The 18,608-nt window shown below is 35.5% G+C and overlaps 1 protein-coding gene across 6 annotated transcripts in view; it reads left to right on the top strand.

The window, feature by feature from the left end:
- The window catches only part of MYO6 (myosin VI), a gene marked incomplete at its 3' end in the record, with an annotated part of 80,179 nt that overhangs the window by 60,224 nt on the left and 1,347 nt on the right, over positions 1–18,608 (top strand). For 2 of the 6 annotated variants that reach the window (XM_081998314.1, XM_081998319.1), the window contains 9 exons: positions 1,219–1,427; positions 1,802–1,880; positions 4,057–4,217; positions 7,320–7,349; positions 7,816–7,854; positions 11,240–11,343; positions 12,486–12,617; positions 15,172–15,198; positions 17,476–17,694. In XM_081998314.1, coding sequence (XP_081854440.1) covers positions 1,219–1,427; positions 1,802–1,880; positions 4,057–4,217; positions 7,320–7,349; positions 7,816–7,854; positions 11,240–11,343; positions 12,486–12,617; positions 15,172–15,198; positions 17,476–17,694 — 1,000 coding nt within the window. The remainder of the gene's footprint in view (positions 1–1,218; positions 1,428–1,801; positions 1,881–4,056; positions 4,218–7,319; positions 7,350–7,815; positions 7,855–11,239; positions 11,344–12,485; positions 12,618–15,171; positions 15,199–17,475; positions 17,695–18,608) is intronic. The other 4 variants (XM_081998316.1, XM_081998317.1, XM_081998315.1 and 1 more) reach the window with 3 other exon arrangements.

Raw genomic sequence — 18,608 nt, forward strand, 5'->3', positions numbered from 1 at the left:
TAAAACTATTTGTGAATGTAACCGAAGTGAATCCTGAAACTGGGTGCATATGTCTAGACTTTGGTATTATCTGTGTTTCAAAATTGACACTGGAGAATTTAAAGCAAAAACGTATGTTGATATTGTGAGACAAGTGTTGTTAACAATTTCTTTGTTGCTTTTATTATTGGAATAGTGCATATTAGCAATGTTTTAAATTAATAAGGACTGAAACGTACAAGCGTTTTTCACAGAGTGAAGAGATACATATTCCAGTTATGAGGTTTTTTTCAGACTTGGTAGTAAAGAGATTCAGCTTGCTGATTATGCAAGGGGTCTATAGTTCTCAGTTTCTTACTACAGAAGCATACAGACAAAATGGGAGCACACCGGAATTTATTAGTGTTAGAAAAAATTCGATGCGTGGAATTTTTGTTTCATGCAATACTATAGCTTTCTTGGTGTTCTGTATTAAGACTTTTATATTTAAAGTCAGGGTGGAAAAGATGATAGAGTTAACCTGTCAGTTTAGAGTTCTCTTTTCCATAAAAATAAGATAATGTGACTATCGTAATGATATACACTCAGCAGCGGTCTGCAAACACCTGCAGTTTTATTGGTATACATCAATGTGAATTTTAAAACGAAAGGAAATTGTAGCAGTCAATGAGGTTTGAAAACATATGTAGCAAAGCCAATATTTTTTTCGGTATTTTCAACCTGTTATCTGCTACTAATACCTTTTTTAAAAAGTTAAGTCACAGCATGATTCAGTACTTTTTCTGAGTGCTAGCACACACAGTAAGAGAAACTATTCTGTGCTATGACAGAAAGGGAAGAGCTGTAAATAACCACTATAAGAAGCCAAGAACACGACACAAAATGCACATAGGAGGCCCTTAGTATTCATCTTAGCACGTTAAGAATTAATTTCTGTTGCTTAAAACTGCAAGGTTTAAAAAATGAAGGCATGTTTTAAAGAGAAGTCATGTTTAATTTCAGTGATAGAACGGAGGTTACTTTGTATGGTTTTACATGAGAGAGAAGAGTAATGGATCCCCAGGATTTTAGGAAGGAAGGGAAGGATGTGCTCAAGCTCTCTTACCTTGAAGTGTATACGTAATTTAATTATACTGCTCAATGATCTCATTTCACTTAATATTTTTTCAATATACATTTTTAAAAAGTGAAGTACAAATGTAAAAGAATATAATCCCCTCTTATTATTTCATTTTGCAGACCACTATAATGACTAGGGAACAGATACAGAAAGAATATGATGCTCTAGTTAGAAGCTCAGAGCAGCTTCTGAGTGCACTGCAGAAGAAGAAACAGCAGGAAGAGGAAGCAGAGAGGCTACGACGCATCCAGGAGGAGATGGAAAAAGAAAGAAAGAGACGTGAAGAGGAAGAACAACAACGAAGGAAAGAAGAAGAGGAAAGACGTCTGTGAGTCTTGAAAAAGTTGCTGGTTATAAAATGAGAAGAAAATAGGAAAGGCACTTCAATGAGGTCATTTTTAATACTCCTATGCTTAAGGAGAGTCACTTGGATTGTAGTCCTGGTGTGCTCTGCAGTGTTAAAACATTTCCTTTCCCAGTGTTTTATAAAGGTAAGTGTAGTCAGAATAGAGTATGGAAGAAATGATATGGTGCAGCTGGAAATACAGATGGACTTGGAAAGTTTCTTGACTTTACATGTAGTGTCCTGTCATCTGGACTGTACTGACTTACGGATTACCATTCGGTTTTATAGAAGATGCTTTCCTGTCTCTTGTTCGCTTGGCATCATCATAACGTTTTTGTTTCCTCCTCTTGTAATAGGAAATCTGAGATTGAAGCAAAGAGAAAACAGGAAGAAGAAGAGAGGAAAAAGAGGGAAGAGGAAGAAAAGCGTATTCAGGTTAGTGTTTTAGCTATGTGTGGGTTTTGTTTTTGTGTTTTGGGTTTTTTTTTAAATCTTTTTCACAGCTTAGGTTCTCCACCGAGTCTAACAGCTTCATTTTATAAATGTGTGTCTGAGAGTCATTCAGCAGTGTTGTTTTTGTAGTAAATGTAAGGTGAAAACCATGATTAGGGCATCAGAAGACAGATCACCTACTTCTAGTCCACATGCAAGTTCAGGTCTTCTTAGTAGAGGTGCATTTATTTTTAAAGGGGTTTTAAAGTTTTTTTTAAAGTTAAAAATACACAATGCTGGAGAATCCTAGTTTAACCTTTGAAGTTTTTGCAGATGTTCCATGTCAGGCAAGTTTGTCACTCTCTTACTAGAAGTCACATCAGGACTTAGGCTGTGTCATATAACAGCTTAACTGTAAACACTTTCAGAATATTGGTAATAAAGAGAGCATACAGGACTAGTATCTAGTAGCCCCTTTGAATACATTCATGTAGAATAAATATATGCAGTTCAAACCCTGCTCCTCCACCCCTCCCCCTTGAGTCCTGACACTTCTTACTGTGAACCCATCATGAACTCTCACTCTGAGGTGTGTTTGGTCCCTATACCCTTGTTTTCCTGTTGTCCTGAAGGTTGCCTGGGCAGTCTCAGAGAGAAAAAGCTTCTCTGTAGGGGTAGTTGTAGCAAGTGCAGGGCTGGGGTCACTGGTGTTTATAGACCCTTTTAAGCCCTGTCCACGATTAATCAGAAGCAGAATTTTTCACCTATATCTTGTTATCCCTGGAGTTAGCCTAGCACTGCTTACCTTTCTTACTTCTGCATACTCTTTTCTATCACCACACCTTTGTTTTTAATAACCAAGACACTGGAACTAACAAAGAAATTACAGCTTAACTTTGATGACAAATTAATCTTTCCTTTGTTACTGTATTTAATAAGCGCTACCAGCTTGATGAAGTTAAATATAAAAAGAGTAATTTGTCTAGTCTCTAAATTATTGCTTGGAGATCATTGCAGGTATGCCTAGTGTTTTGTGAGAAAGTCATAGGATAAGTTTCCATTCAGGGGTGGTTTAAATGGATTAAATTTTGTCCACTGAGGAAGTGAGATGGCCTGTTGCCAGAAGGTTTAAAAACTTGGTCTGCCAGCACTCGAGCATCTCTAGGGATTGTCTTTATTCATGTTTTTTTGTTTCTGATATGTGGATATCTGCAATGCAGAATGTAATTTACACTTTTACTTTGAAACACTGAGTTTGGATACAAAGCAGATACCTAATCCAGCAGGGTGTTTGTTTCTTCTGCATACAGTTAATTGCTTATTCTCTCTCCTGGTGGTTGTTACTATCAGCTAATCTAAGGTGGGATTCATAGGGTAAAGTCACTGGTGTTATTGCACTGATTTAGTGGTGCAAATTCACGATGATGAGTGGGAAGTGATGTTGTCTCCTTTGACTTTTGGGCACCAAGAAGGGCACTGCTACGACTTGGTGTGTATGACTTTCAGAAGTATGAATTGGATGGTCGCATTTTACTGTGTGTGCAAGACCTTTTATTAAATAAAGATGGTAAACTTGTATCATAGTTTTGCTCTGCAGAGGCAGTGTATCTGGATTGCTTCTGCATTGCAGTACGTTGGAATTTTACCATTTGCTTAAATTCAATTGGATTCAGGTCCACGGAGGATTCCAGTGTTTGTCTTGATCCCTTTTGTAAATGAACCACGGACTTATATGCAAATCAATGCCTATTACAAAGTCCTATAATGCCAAGTGCAGAATATCAAGGGAGTATTGTGTTAGTGCTGTGGAGGAGTAATCATATTGCTCTGTATCATCTGAGTTTTAATGATTCTAAAAACTTTTGAAGTCTAATTTTCATAATAGCTAACAAAGATGTCGTGTTTTTAAATAAGGAATAATCGATTAGCACTTCAATTTGAAAAGGTAATACAAGTGGTGGACAATAATGATTTGATAAACTATATGACAACCAAGATGCCATCTGTAGCTGTTTTGATTTTCTTGGGTCAAACTAATGCTATTACTCTTTCAGTTCTGTAAATTTTGCATGTTTAGAAAGCTATAAATATACTACTTGGCATATTTTACTAATAATTTTTATTATGGAGCATTTTGGTTTTGATTGCATAAAGTTAAAGGTGTGTTTTTATAAAACAGGCTGAAATTGAGGCTCAGCTAGCTAGAGAACGAGAAGAGGAAACCCAGCACCAGGCAGTGCTTGAACAGGAACGTCGTGATCGTGAACTTGCAATGAGAATTGCCCAGAGTGAGGCAGAACTCATCAGTGATGAGGCTCAGCTTGATTTAGGACTGCGCAGGTATGTGGTTAAGTAGTAAAATTTCTCTTCTTTTGTGTGTGTCATCTTCCTATCCTGATCCCTTTGGGAAGACTACACTCTTGTTGGTTTTATGTCTTTTTCTATTAGTCCAATGGATCTGTTAAGTCAGTGTGCTGCAATATTTTTCAAATTAACTTGTGAAATTTGTTAGAAATAGACTGCTTTTGCTTAAAGACTTTCTCCATTTTGCGTCTTGCTACATCAGTAACTTAGTAGGTGCTTGTGAATATGACTGCGGTTCCCTTACTCTTTTTTGAGTTCTGGCACAAGGATGGCAACCCGTTTAAATTATGATTTTTCGGACTCATTTAAAGTAGTGAATGGAATTTCTTCAGTGGTAAGTAGCAATAAAATACACCCTTTTTGGTACTTGAAAATTCCTGTAGTATAGTGTGAATTTATGTGTGGGTTTGGTTTTTAACAAGAATCCTTCTTTAAATGCAGAAATAGCAGTTATTTCTGTGTCCTGACTGGTAAGTTTTTTTGAAGTGGAACGAATTTATTTAATGTAGATGAATTTGAAAATTAAATGTTGTCTTAAACGTTTTGTTTTATTTGAACTTTTTGATGTGTCACAAGAAGTGCTTGGCTTTCGGTACACAGGTCCACGCTGCCTGCAAAGCAAGAGCTTTTCCTGTGCAAAGGGTGATGCCTTAGAGGCGACTTGGAAATTCCAGTAAAAATGGCGCTTATTGGTCAAATTGCATAAAGGGACCTGTGAAGCGTTTCCATGGAGTTTCAAGCTCCTAGATACGTTCTCTTTGCTACTGTAATTTTATCTAGATGTATACTTTTTTTTTAGTAAGTGTATACCAATGTGAGATATCTAGGTAATTTTTTTTTCATGTACGATACTGATTTTTGGACACTTTCACTAAAATTACTGTGATTTTACCTCAGATAAGACTTTAACATGCTCACTTGGATGTCCAAGTGCTTCACAGACAGCATTCTGGAGATTTTCATGCTTTCCTTGTGTGGATTTTGGTGCGATACTTTGATGGTAAACCTAAAGTCGTTCTAGTGTTGCAGCCCGGCAAACTTCTAAATATGAAAGAAGGGAGGCTCAGAGAAGTCAGTAACTTTTCTGTCAGTGAAGCTCTAATCTCCACAGTGTTTCCTACTACTCATGGGTGATCCTGGTATTTGTCTTCCTTCTGTAGTCCCAGAATGGACAACGAACTACCCATCCTGATAGTTATGACTTCCAGCTTCTCTCCGCTGTGTAGCTAGTGGTAGGAATGAAGACTCTTTTCTGAATGATTGGAAAGTGCAGAATGGTGTGAACAAATTAACGTAGCTATGTAAATGCTTTCTTGAACAAAATAATATATAAATCTAGGAAAAAGTAGTAGAAAGATTTTTTTTTTCTTAAATGAAATTTCTTTTTAGCTCATTAGCAATTTTTTTTCATTCTGTTTCTGCAGTCTACTTCAGAGAGTTTTAAGCATGTCCAAAAATTGAAGAAAATTCTTTTATTTTCACCATTGATTTGATTTTATTTTGGTTTGTTTGAAAACAGACCAAAACCTTTCCCAGACCCCAGCATCTTCTACTGAAATCTAAGGGTATATTTCCACGTAACTGCAGCAATCACCTTAAAGGTAGAAACTGTGGGAATTCTTCTCTGAAATGAAGACTATTTATTGGTTTGAACACAACATGTAATCTAATAATTTAAGCATAAATAGAATTTAAACATAAATTCTCAGGACTTATTTTAACTGATACCAATTTTACTAAAGTCTAAGGAAGTTACATTCTGCCATATTCTGGATTCAAGACTTGCATATTACCATATGATACACTGAAATTTATGCGACTTTTGTGTACATATATTTCCCTTTTCTGTTAAATTTTGCTGTAGTGAGATAAAGCATTTATCAGTCCATACTGAATTCATGCAGTGTATCGGCTCTACAGTGTTTTCATACAATTTTGTAACATCATTTCATGCTTACACGTTGGCATGAATAAAAGGGTATTTTCCATTGTGCTATACTACCTGTCACGTGAAAATAGTAAGAACAAGGTGATTTTTGTGTGCCACTTTGAAGGGACTCTTGTATTTTGCTCATTTTTAAGGAAAATGTGATACTTAGGTGTTGTCATATTTGAAAATGAGTAGCCTTCACTGTTACTGCATTTCTCCTCGATAACTTGCTGTATTCACCATTAGTTTTCACAGATATTCAAAGGTTCATAAGTATTAGTAGTTTCTTTGAGAAATATACTCGCTGGCTTCTGTCAAAGAAGAAAGGTTATTTGTTCTGGCAGTAATCGAGCATTTTTATGTGCTTATTCTGTGCTGGATATGCTCGACCTCTCCTAGCTTCACCCAGTTTTATTGCTTGTCCACAACTTGAAAGCATGTGTAATAAAGGATTTACGGACCTAGGGGTAAATTAACAGAACTGCTTAGCACTTGAGTAAAACATTAGTTAAATAATAGATATCTGTTTTCAACTGTGCAATATTTTTAATTTATGTGTCTTATTGAAACACATAGGATAGCGTATAGCACCAAAATAAGCTAACCTCAGTGAAGGTGTTGTGAGTATATCTGTGCGTTGCGTTGGAACAATCCAAATAAGTTCTTATTTGTAGCATATTCAGTGTTACATGCGTGTGCACGTGGGTCTTCAGTATGGCAGTTAGACTCAGTGTCTTTTCACAGCTTGCGTGAAGAAGCTATCTGTCTAGTTCCCAGAGCAGCTATATGAAGATTGCCGTTAATTCTTGTGATACGCTTATGCAGGCATAAAATATACCAGTAGCATGTCTCAAAATCTTTGATTTTGAAAGATGGGGTAGGGGAGAGAAAGAGTGGAGGACGTTTTTACTTGTACATTTTTTTACAGATTAATTTAACTTTTTAAAATGATATAACACAATTGAATGCGAAAGATGAAGAAAAAAGGTCTGTATAATCCTGTTTCTCAGTTAAAAAAAAAGAAATCATAAGATAATAAATAAGATGTGAGAGAGCAGTAACTACTGTGACCCATCTTTTCCCACTTCAAATTATTAGAAAGGTAGCTAGGAAGTAATCTATCTAACATAAATATCTTCTATTTGCAGAGCCAATGGAACAAAGCTGCAAATGACCGCGTATGGCATTTTTTTCCATTTGAATGCTCTAATAAAAAAAAAAAGTAACACTAATTAATTCAAAGGAAATTGATATTGTCCTCTTATTTACTAATACCACATAATAATCTTAATGTGTGCATCTGTAAACTTTAAATCAGGTTGTAATGAATTATATCCACTACTTTGCTTATATCTAATAAACAAGTTAATAATCTAATATACCTAATAATATCTATTTAAAGATGATTACATAATTAGTGTAAATTTTTTTCACACACCATCCATTTTTCACTGCCTTGTGTGATTTATTGCTCTTTACAGAATCAGGACTGTATATATACATATTAGAATGGAAATTATTTAAAATAATTGTTTTGTGCACTTGAACTAGCTTCAGTTTGGTTGGCAAGAGACTGTCACAGTTATAAAGACTGTCTTTATATTAATACGTTTCGTTTACGCTTATTTATCAATTTTCTTATAGGGAACAAATGGCCACAGAAATGTCAGAAATATTGTCTAGGTAGGTGACAAGACAATACCAAATTAATCAGTCATTTTGTAAAAAGAAATCACAGATTAAATGGGTTGAATTATAATGGAATGAAAAATCATGGAATCTGGGGTTTTTTAAGTGCTAAGGAGATAAGTAAATTACTTCTTTCAGATAAATTTCCTTTATCGACACCTTTTTTCAACAATTACCTTTCTGGTATTTCAACTGATTATATATATTAAAAAAAAATAATAGTTCATATATCCTGGTATTTTCTGTAATTTTGATAATGTTCCTCCAGCTTTCTTCTCTTTTCACCTTCCTTATAATGATAATAGAAAACTAGGCTCCACATCTTTCAAAGGAGGATTTCTCCAGATTCAAGACAGAGTTAATGAAGTTAGTTAATGTTAATGTAACTGTTAGTGCTTTTAATAAGAAAAAATTCCATTTAAAATTTCCTTCAAATAAAAGCAGTTTTGAAAATTGCAATGTTAAAGGCATATTAAAACCCCTCTTAAGACATCTAAACAAAGTCCCCTTCTGAGATTTCATGAATGCTCATGCAAGGTTTTATGCTCAATGCAGGAGGAAAGGAGAATGCAGGTTTAGATCTGAATACAATTCTACTGCAACAGTCTCGTGGTAGTTTGTGTCAGAATACTCATTCTCTGTTGGAAGAAATTGTTATGTTGTCCTCCATATTAGTGAGTATTTAAGAAATGTTTTGTGCAACTTGAGGACAAAAATAATCTTTTGACGTTCGTTTTCTGAAACTTACATAAGAAGCGAAATTGTTTAGAGTTTTAAAAAGTGAGTCTGTTGTTAAACAAGCCACTATGTTGTGTATATATAATCTGAAGATGATCTGTCTCACATGATTGATGGTTTTTCTAGTTTTAGCATTGGTAATTGGGAACACAGCTGTTAATGAAATTTGTTTCTTGCAGTGGCATTTTAAGAATAGGAGTAAACAATGTGTGGAATTAAGTTAGCATGTGATATTAGATGGCTAAATTGTATTGCATATATTGACATAGTTCCAATGACAATAGCAAGTTGTTAAGGTGCAAAAAAAAATCACAAAACTTTGGGGCAAAATCAGAGGCTCTGTGTTTTGATTGAATTAAAAATGCAGCACTTCCTACTCCATGTTTGCTTAACTATATTTTTTTCACTTTTCATATATTAGAAACTCTTGACTTGAGACTGATTTTTCTTAAGTCTGAAAATGCTGTTTATGATACATAACTTTATTAGAATGAGCGGTGAAGACTGGTTGTCAAGTGTGATGCTTCTCTTACTGCCAGGCCGTTACGCTTAAAGTCATGTAGAAAACAAAAGAGTGATCTGCAGAGTGCGGAGTAGTACGGTAATGGAAAGGCTAAGCCGTTCAATTGGATTAGCATTCTTAAAGATTACTAGTTTAACCAGAGATCTTACAGCCTAGTTCTGCTGCTCTAAATTATGTAGCAAACTCTTAGAGTGGTGGGTAGTGTTGCTAAATAAGGAAAATCCTTAGGATTTGTCAAATTGGGTTCAAGAAGGTTAGACACCAGGCAGCGGAAATTACGTTTAGCAGCAATCCTTTAATGTCCTACAGGTATGCCAATGATAACAAAACATTTAAAATACATATTTTGAAGGGGGCTGTCTATCTAATGATTTGTTTTTACACTTAGGAGTAGTGCTAAGGATGAGGAAAAGTTCCTATCCCTTAGCCATGATCACAAGTCACAGAGGTAACATTGTGTCAGACTTCTCACATACCGTAACTGGAAGCTGTGTGTTGACTCAGAACAGTAGTATGAGTAGGCATAATTAAGGTGCTGCTGCAATAAACAGTATGATTCTGTAGTTCTAATTATATTTGAAGAGGTGGTTCAGTTGCTGTTAGGAAGAACATTTGGTGAAACAGATTGTTTTGTTCCATGAAACTTAAAAATAAATTGCATTTGTTATCTCTGTTTTCAGAACTGCTATATTTATGTAGAGAATTTTTTCCCAGAAAATGTATTTATAACCTGTTAAGTAAAAAGGAAAAATAAACAACATCAAGCTTCATAGTCCCACATGAGACCTTTATGGAAAAATAAACTTTAAAATAATACTAACAGGATTATAAATACTGTAATAATGTAACAGTCCCACAAAGATACTGCTGCCAAAACAGATCTTCACTGAAAAGTCCTGGTTTCTTCTGTTTTTCTCTCTTCTTAATTTTTGATGTGACATGTTGCATCAAGTATTTGCTACCCTTTAAAGATCTAGTTTCTTCTGAACAAATAGTCTCAGATCCTGAAAGATAATTGTTTGCCTCATATTCTCAGTTGTGGGCATTAGCAGAGGTTGATAAAATCATGTGTCTGTTCTTGAATTCTTTAGTGCTTAAAAAGTCTTCTGATTGTCACTGAGTGTTGGAGTGTTTTGAACTTAGTTTATATCCAAATAATCCATGGGAAGTTTGCTGTTCCTAAGGGAGACTTCTTCCACTCCTTATCCATGCCATTTTAATGGGAGGGGGAGTATTTTTTTCAGGTTTATCTTTATGCATATGCATGCAATATTTGTTTGTTACATAGATAACCTTATATGTACTGTTAAAGGTGATGGAGATTTTAGTAATAATTTCTCACTTGCATTTGCTGTTGACTTCATTGCATACTACCTACATGATGAATACCTTTTGCCTTCGAAAAACACTGTTTCTGGATGAGTCTTTTTTTATACTGCTCAGCCTTTCTTCTAAGAGTGGTCTTTTTTTCGTTATCTCTTAATGATCACCCCTCGCCGACGAATAAGAATTGCTGTTCTCAGGCAACTACTATACAATTAATATAGAATTAATTTGATTTCTTCTCTCAAATTAGACTTTTGTCAAAGGCATGGAATGTTTTCTCTAGTCTTGGAACAAGGATTTTGTCCTAAGCCAGTTTTAAACAGCAGAGGAAATGCCTTTTCTCCCTTCTCCTTGCCTACTTCAGAAATATTTTTTCCTCCTCTGTTTTTCCGTTGCAATTAAAGATGTGTATGGCCATGCTTTCTTGTCTGTATTCTGTATCTTGACTGGTACCAAGAAAAATGTACATCAGCATGGGGTGAGATACAAATAAATAGAATACGTGTCTTTTCACCCATAAGCACTAACTATTAATGACAATTCCTGTGAATCCTAGGCAACTGATCAGATTATTATATGATTTTGGACAGAAATGATGCTTTCACTTTTTCTTAATCAATTCAGCATCTTGAAAATGATACGGTACTTTGCTTTTGAATTCAGTTCCTGTGCTGCTGTTTTTCATTGTAATAAGTGTGCTGCTGCAGTGTTGATTGTGGGATCCGTTCCTCCTCTTGTAATAATTCCTGTTTTGTACTTGAAAAAATATATATTATTTTTTAATAATTGTAGGGGTCCTTCAGTTCAAGCCACGAAAGCTGCTGCTGGTACTAGGAAGCATGATCTCAGTAAGTGGAAATATGCAGAGCTCCGCGATACAATCAATACCTCCTGTGGTAAGTTGGGGTTTTTTTTTTCTGATTTGAGAAAGAAGTAAAGTTGTGGTTGTATGAAAAGTGTTACTTTTTTCCTATGACGAAGATAAAAACTTGCTTATGAACTTATTCAGGCTTGAATGAATGTCAAATTAATTTTAAAAAGTTCTGTCAGAAGAGAACAGCAAACTAAGCTTTATTTGTATTGAGGAAACAGAATTCCCTTTGTTACCTCCTTTACTGATTATATACTTACGACGTTGAACTGCTTGGGCCATAAGATGCATGTTATAATTTCTTGATTAAATTGTCTCACTTCTATACATTTCTACAAAGGGAGTAATAGTTACTGTGCTTTACCTAGAATTTGTGTGTTGTAAGAATTTTTTTGCTATCACCAAATCAGAAAACAGCAAGTATGTCATGTAAAGCACAGCGTAAAATATTTTCTGTCTTAGATGTTCAGATTATTCTTTAATTTTCAAAGTGTGTAACTTCATTTGGGAAGCTCACAGTTGTGACATTAATTACTTTTCCCCCAATGTTAGGAAGACAGAAACAGGTAAGAATGATTCTTTTATTAAATATTAGTGTTTCTTCCTGCTTCTGATTGAAAAGCAATCAGATTGAAAGCAGTTGGTTAATTTCTGATTTAAGATAACTCAGAATTTTTCCCTGGATGTAGAGATTGGAAACAAACCCATTTTCTCTATTTGTATTTAAAACCCAAAGTTAGCTCCAAATGCTAACTCTCTCTCTATTGTTTTTACATATGCAAGACTGGAGCAATGTTTTCAGCTGAATAGGCGGTGCAGTAATACATGGTGCTAATGTATGTTCATCCCTAGTGAAGCCAGTTTGGATACTGTTAGGTGCCTAATGAAAAAGCCTTGCAATCATTCAGTCTCTTAGTATCATGAAATTCAGCAAAATTAAAATATAGTTAATAAAGTGGAAAAAGAACCTAGATCTGAGCAGTCACATTGCTGATTTTCTTCTTTTCAGCTGCAGTTCAGCGGTGAAATTTTATGTTTATTATATTATGTTATAACATACTAGTGTTACAACGTGTTCTAAAATTATTTACCTATAAAGATAGAAAAGCATTTCATAAATAATTTTTCTGATTTTTCCCACTCATCCCTTCCTCATTTTTGAGACAGATATTGAACTGTTGGCGGCTTGCAGAGAGGAGTTTCACAGAAGGCTAAAGGTGTATCATGCTTGGAAGTCCAAGAATAAGAAACGGAATGCAGAAGCAGAACAGCGTGCTCCCAAATCAGTCACAGACTATGGTAAGGAGAGATAATTTTGTGTTTATAATAGATTTGGTGACAATATTCTAAAGAAAACAGTTCTAGAATGAATTTCAGTTTTGCTAGGTTGAAAGAAATTCTTAGGTTTTTTAAAGAAAATTTTTATACTGATTTAAGGTAAATATTTTTAAAAGATAGAACTGGCAAATACTTTGTAGAAAGTAGAATATTTTCAGGAGACCCAAGTACATGTACTGAATAGCTCTCCCTAGAACCTTTTCTTATACCAACTCACATCTGTTAAAAATAGTTCTTATTTGGTGTTGCAGTTGCTGGCATTTTTGCTACATGCTCAGTGCTGTGCTACTTAAGACTAAGGAAGATAATTTTCCATTTATGAAACTGCACTTTGTTTTTAAGGTTGTTCATACTAGCTCTGACCTCTGTAATTACAAATGTTGCTTTCTGAGAGTAGTTTGTGATAGTTCAGCACCCAGAATTATACCTAAGGATAGACTAGAGATTAAAAAAATAGTTCTTGCCTAGTCTATCAGAGAATTGCATGTGATTATCATTTTTTGTGCTATAAAAAAACAAGATTGGAATGAATCATGCTGTTATGTAATACACTGTTACATTTGGTGTCCAGACAAAACAAAAAGTGTTGATGCTAAGGTTTGTTTTTTCCCCTCATGCTTTTATCCTTTCTTAAAACACAGGTATATGGACATAGATGCTCTTAAAACGTGCTAATCATTTTCTCATTTATTTTACTGAAAGCCATATATATTTCAAGTTACGTTCTTTTTTTTTTTAAATTCTATGACTGTTGATACTGCAATTTTTGATTACGGGATGACAGATTTTGTGTAGTTCCTGCTTTCTCATTAGACTGTCATTCTGCTGATTTCACAGATGGGTATTTATTGTCAAAGCAGTTCACTAATGAGAAAAAGTAACTGCCTTTTAAACTTAACAAGAAGGTGTAGGAATTACTATGTTTAACACTGCCAGACGTGAAAATTAGGTGCCTAGTTCCTGGAGTGATATTTGCAGAGTGGATTTTTCTCTTCCCCTCCTCCTCAAGTGCAGTGATAGTCTGTTATAAAAAGCAATCTAAGAAATAAAGAGAATCACAGCAAATGGATATAACAATTTAGTCAGATTTTTTCCTGCTGTCTTCTGGTTCCATGATTCTTGTGTTCCTGTATGAACAGTTAATGGGAGAGGGAGAAGAAAGGGAAGGTGGATAGAAGATGCTCTTCCCAAAGTTCCATTAGCTTGGGATTAGGGTGTTGTCCTGGGACATGGGGGATACAGGTGCCCCTACTTAGTCTCAGTGTTAATACTTACTCAAAGGTGTCTCCTTCCCCTTGTTTCATTTACTGAGTTATACATCACTTGAGCATTACCTGAGAATCTGAGCTTTTCAGGGAGCTTTGGTACAGATACATGGCAGGTGAAATCTGAGCCCTTGGGAAAGATGTTATCAAAGGACGGGTCCTTGTGGCCATGCCTAGTAATGTGGTTTTAAGTGCCTAAGAAAGCTTATGACTGAAACAGCAGGAAAAGGCCTTTGAAGCCCTTCTACAAAGTGGTAAGTTGCTTTACATTTGAGCTTGCAGATTCTGTCTGGAGCTAAATGGATAAAATAAATATTCATGGACAGTATTGCTAATGGCAAGTATCAAAGAGCAGAAAGTATTTGGATTTGTGCAAATAGAGCTTGGAATAGTCATGATCTCATCACATTCAGTTAGACATTTACAGCATTTTTTCAATGATTTTCATTGCATTTTTTTACTTTTCTTGAAATATAGTTTCATATATCTGGAAAAAAGTTAGAAAGTTGCAGCTCAGAAGAAACTCACTGATAGTAACCTTTAGAGACTCGTGTTAATGTCAGAATTAATTCTTTCTATTGCAAATAATACTACTACATGGGCATTTCACATCTATGTGTTAAAATGATCTGAGAAAGCAGTAAGAAGTAACTCTGATTTCTTGGATGTTTAAGTGAAAAGTCTTTCAAGTGTCGGTGGATGTCTGCTTCAAGTGATCTAGTTTCTTCTTCCCGTCTTTTCACTGATGTTCATAGAATTTTACAAGTATCCTTTAATTAATTCATACATTCAGGGAGAAGATAAACACTGGTTTGTGTATTATTATTGGGCTAGGCAGATTTGGTATTCATAGAAATCTGGAAATTTCTTCCTAGCAGAAATGTAAAAAACTAGAAGTACTACATTAATTAACAAGCAGATTTGTTACAGCAGTCTGTGCTTAGCATGTATACAACTGAGGTTTTGCAACAGGCATTGCAAATCATTGAAGTAATCAATTTAAAAATGAAATTCTGATGAAAATAGATGCAGTTGGAAACCTATGAAACTTGAGGAAAGGAGACATTCTGTATGTGCCAGTGAGCAGAAAATGAATAGAAATACTTAGCTCAACATCTGTGTTTATTTTGTAACTAGAATTTCTATTTTTCTATCATCAGCACTGGTGAAAAATGTTGCGGTAATGAAACTATAACTTATAAAGGATCAGCACGTTTATGTTTTGTTCAACATGTAATATTTGTTCACAGATTTTGCACCATTTTTGAGCAACTCATGTAAGTGGGGATATGGTTATTTAAGCTAACTTCGAAGAATAGGAACACTTGAGAGCTCTTTTACTAACATTAATGAATCCAGTGTTTTGCTACATGTTTACGTATAGTTCAATTGTTCCAAAACATTCTGTTTACAATTTGGCAATGTTATTCGACTGATGATAATTAACTGATGGTAAATCCTCTAGTAATTTACAGATGTACTTTACTGTTTATCTTCATAAGATCCTACCCATTTAAATAGTCATGGGAAGGGAGAACGAAATAACCTTTTGATGTATGTTATTTGAAGGTATAATCTCCTATTTTTTTCTTCTTTTTTACCTCCCTCCTGCCCTATGCCGGCCCAAGAAACCCTGTGCTTGTTCTAACAGTTTTTACTGGCTGCACATGGCTTTTTGTTGTAGCAAAACTCTGGAATCAACTTAATATAACAGCTGTTTTCCTAGCACACAAACTAACACTCAGGTGATGGTTTCTTTTGAATAAAGAACTACAATTCCATAGCACTGAAAAGTAGAGGTTATACTGGATGTTTAGCATTCCTGTCCTCTAGACTTCTTCTTGGATTTAAGTATGCATAGGGGTAGAACTAAGCCTTAGCAATTACCATTGCCGTGCAGAAAGCGTTTGACAATACTAAAGCACTGATCTGCTGTGATAGATGTTCAGACAATTTGTAGAAAATAGAATTCATTTCCTATAAACTGTGTCTCGCTGTAAAATACGTGCTTTATCAGAGTTGGTGTATAAAAGTAGCATTCATGTATTAAAATCTGTCTTGTTTTTCTTCTCCTTGTTTATGTAGACATGGAAAAAAATTGGGGGGGTGTAGGGCATATATTTTTTTATGATTCTGCTCTTCACATTTAGAAAAACTGCTTTTACTGGAATCTAAGTAGAAGAAATTTCAAGGTGCACTTGGTACTCTATTAGTCTTGTTCGTAACTGTAAAAATACATTGTTAGAAGTGATTGTCATTTTTCATTTTATTAAATTTTAGCTCAAAAATTAGTTTGGATGCTTAATAGACAATGGACAAAAAAGGAATTAACTTTTAATTATTCCCTTTATAGTGAAACATGGGACTGTTAACACTGCTTTTTTTTTGTAGAGATGGCATAGATTCACATTCAGAATTTCTTAAACAGGTTATTTGTAACAGTGCTGTTGTAAACCACTAAAACAAGATCAGTAACAAAGTTTTGCAGGAGGCAGTCATTATAGGAAATGATCTTGCTTGGAAGAGCACTTACTGTGTCAAACTGATTCCGATGGTGTATACATAACATTAAGAAGGTCAATCAATTGATGAGTTAACATAGGATATTTGCTTTTATTCAAAAGTTTCTCTCAGAAGTGTGACGTGTGTGGGACTCTGAGGGAGTCCAAAAATGCACATGGGAAATGTTTACCAAAACTATATACGAAGCTTTAAAAGATGTCATAGAACTCTGTCTCCTCTAGAAGTTCGGTCTGTTGATCTTAATGGTTTGAAATAAAGAACTGCTTTAAAAAAGAAAGCAGCCAGAGAGTAGCTGCAGTGATGGAGTCTTAGTACACGGAAGCCTAGGCAGGAAGCTATGTTTGGTGGCAGCTTTGTAATATGCAGTATTTGTTGTCCATGTTTCTATTAACAGATTAGTCACTTCTAACATATGACACATGCTTCTATGTTGACTGTCAAAAATCTTCAAGTGGTGCTTCGTATTTTTGTAACTGGAAATGCTTCTTTGCACTGTGGCCCTGTTTTACAAAGAGATGGACTGAACTAGAGCAGTTACTCATTAATGTTTCTGGTTGGTGAGAAGATGGGGAAGTTTTTCTGGGAACTTTATATGGGAAGTTTTACCTTAAATATTGATTTAAAGCAGAATGCGTTATTTTACTCACTTTGTTTTGTCTAAACATACATGATGCCATTGAGCAACCTGTAGAGCAACAGATAGATACAATAGTTAACACGAGCCTTTCCTCACCAGTGTTGTAGCTGTGGCTTTTAGAAGAATACACATTATATGAGATGGGAATATTTTTTAGGTTTGATGGGACTTCAGATGACCTTGTATTCAGAGAGAATGTCTCAGGTGTTTTGGGGTTTAGTTTGGTTTTGGGGTTTTTTTTGTTTGTTTTTGTTGTTGTGGTGTTTTTTGTTTTGTTTTGGGTTTTGTCTTTTTTTTTTTTTTTACTTTGCTGATCAATCAAGCAAGTCATAATATGGCTTTCTTGTTTTCTATTTTGTGTTTGCTTGCTTTTTTGGGGTTTTTTGTATGATAGCTCAACAGAACCCAACAAGCCAGCTACCAACCAGACAACGAGAGATTGAAATAAACAGACAACAGCGTTACTTCCGCATTCCCTTCATCCGTCCCGCGGACCAGTACAAAGATCCCCAGAACAAGAAGAAGGGTTGGTGGTACGCGCATTTTGATGGGCCATGGATTGCTCGACAAATGGAACTTCATCCTGACAAGGCACCCATTCTCCTTGTAGCGGGTTGGTATTGAAAGCAAAATTCAAATATTGAAAAGGTTCAGAGTTGATAACTAACTTTAGAAAAAGAGGGTGATGAGACAAGTTTCCCAAGTCCTATCCTCTTTTTTTCATTAGCAGTTCTTGTCTGGGCAGAAATTAAAGATTTGGGACTGCTGTTGATGGTAGTCAAATGTTATGGAATATCATTTGGAGACGTAGCTGGTCACGTGTTTTACTCGTACTTTAATTTGGGAAATCATAGACAGAGTGTGAATCCAAATGCAAATGGTTTTATTATGTAGTGTCCTCAGATTATTCACTGTGCTGGAGACAGTATGAAGATAAAACATCACAGCTTATCTGGGAAAGTTATACTTATCATTGTATTGGCTTTTAGCTAGCTTTGAAAAATTACAGCAGTTTGTATCAAAACAATTTTTGTTGTTGGCCACCTGCCCAGATTGGCCAAGAAGGCCGACAGCATCCTGGCCTGTATCAGAACTAGTGTGGCCAGCAGGAGTAGGGAAATGATTGTGCCCCTGGACTTGGCAACTCGAATCCCGTGTTCAGTTTTGGGCCCCTCACTACAAGAAGGACATTGAGTTGCTGGAGCGTGTCCAGAGAAGGGCAATGAAGCTGATGAGGGATCTGGAGCACAAGTCTTATGAGTAGCGGCTGAGGGAACTGGGGTTGTTTAGTCTGGAGAAGAGGAGGCTGAGGGGAGACCTTATCGCTCTCTACAACTACCTGAAAGGGGGTTGTGGCAACCTAGGTGTTGGTCTCTTCTCCCAAGTAACTAGTGATAGAACGAGAGGGAATGGCCTCAAGTTGTGCCAGGGGAGGTTTAGACTAGATGTTAGGAAAAATTTTTTTATGGAGAGAGTGGTCAAGCATTGGAACAGGCTGCCCAGGGAGGTGGTGGAGTCACCATGACT

The sequence above is a fragment of the Phaethon aethereus genome (genome assembly GCF_964289735.1).
Source record: "Phaethon aethereus genome assembly, chromosome: 3".
In the NCBI taxonomy this organism is placed as follows: Eukaryota; Metazoa; Chordata; class Aves; order Phaethontiformes; family Phaethontidae; genus Phaethon; species Phaethon aethereus.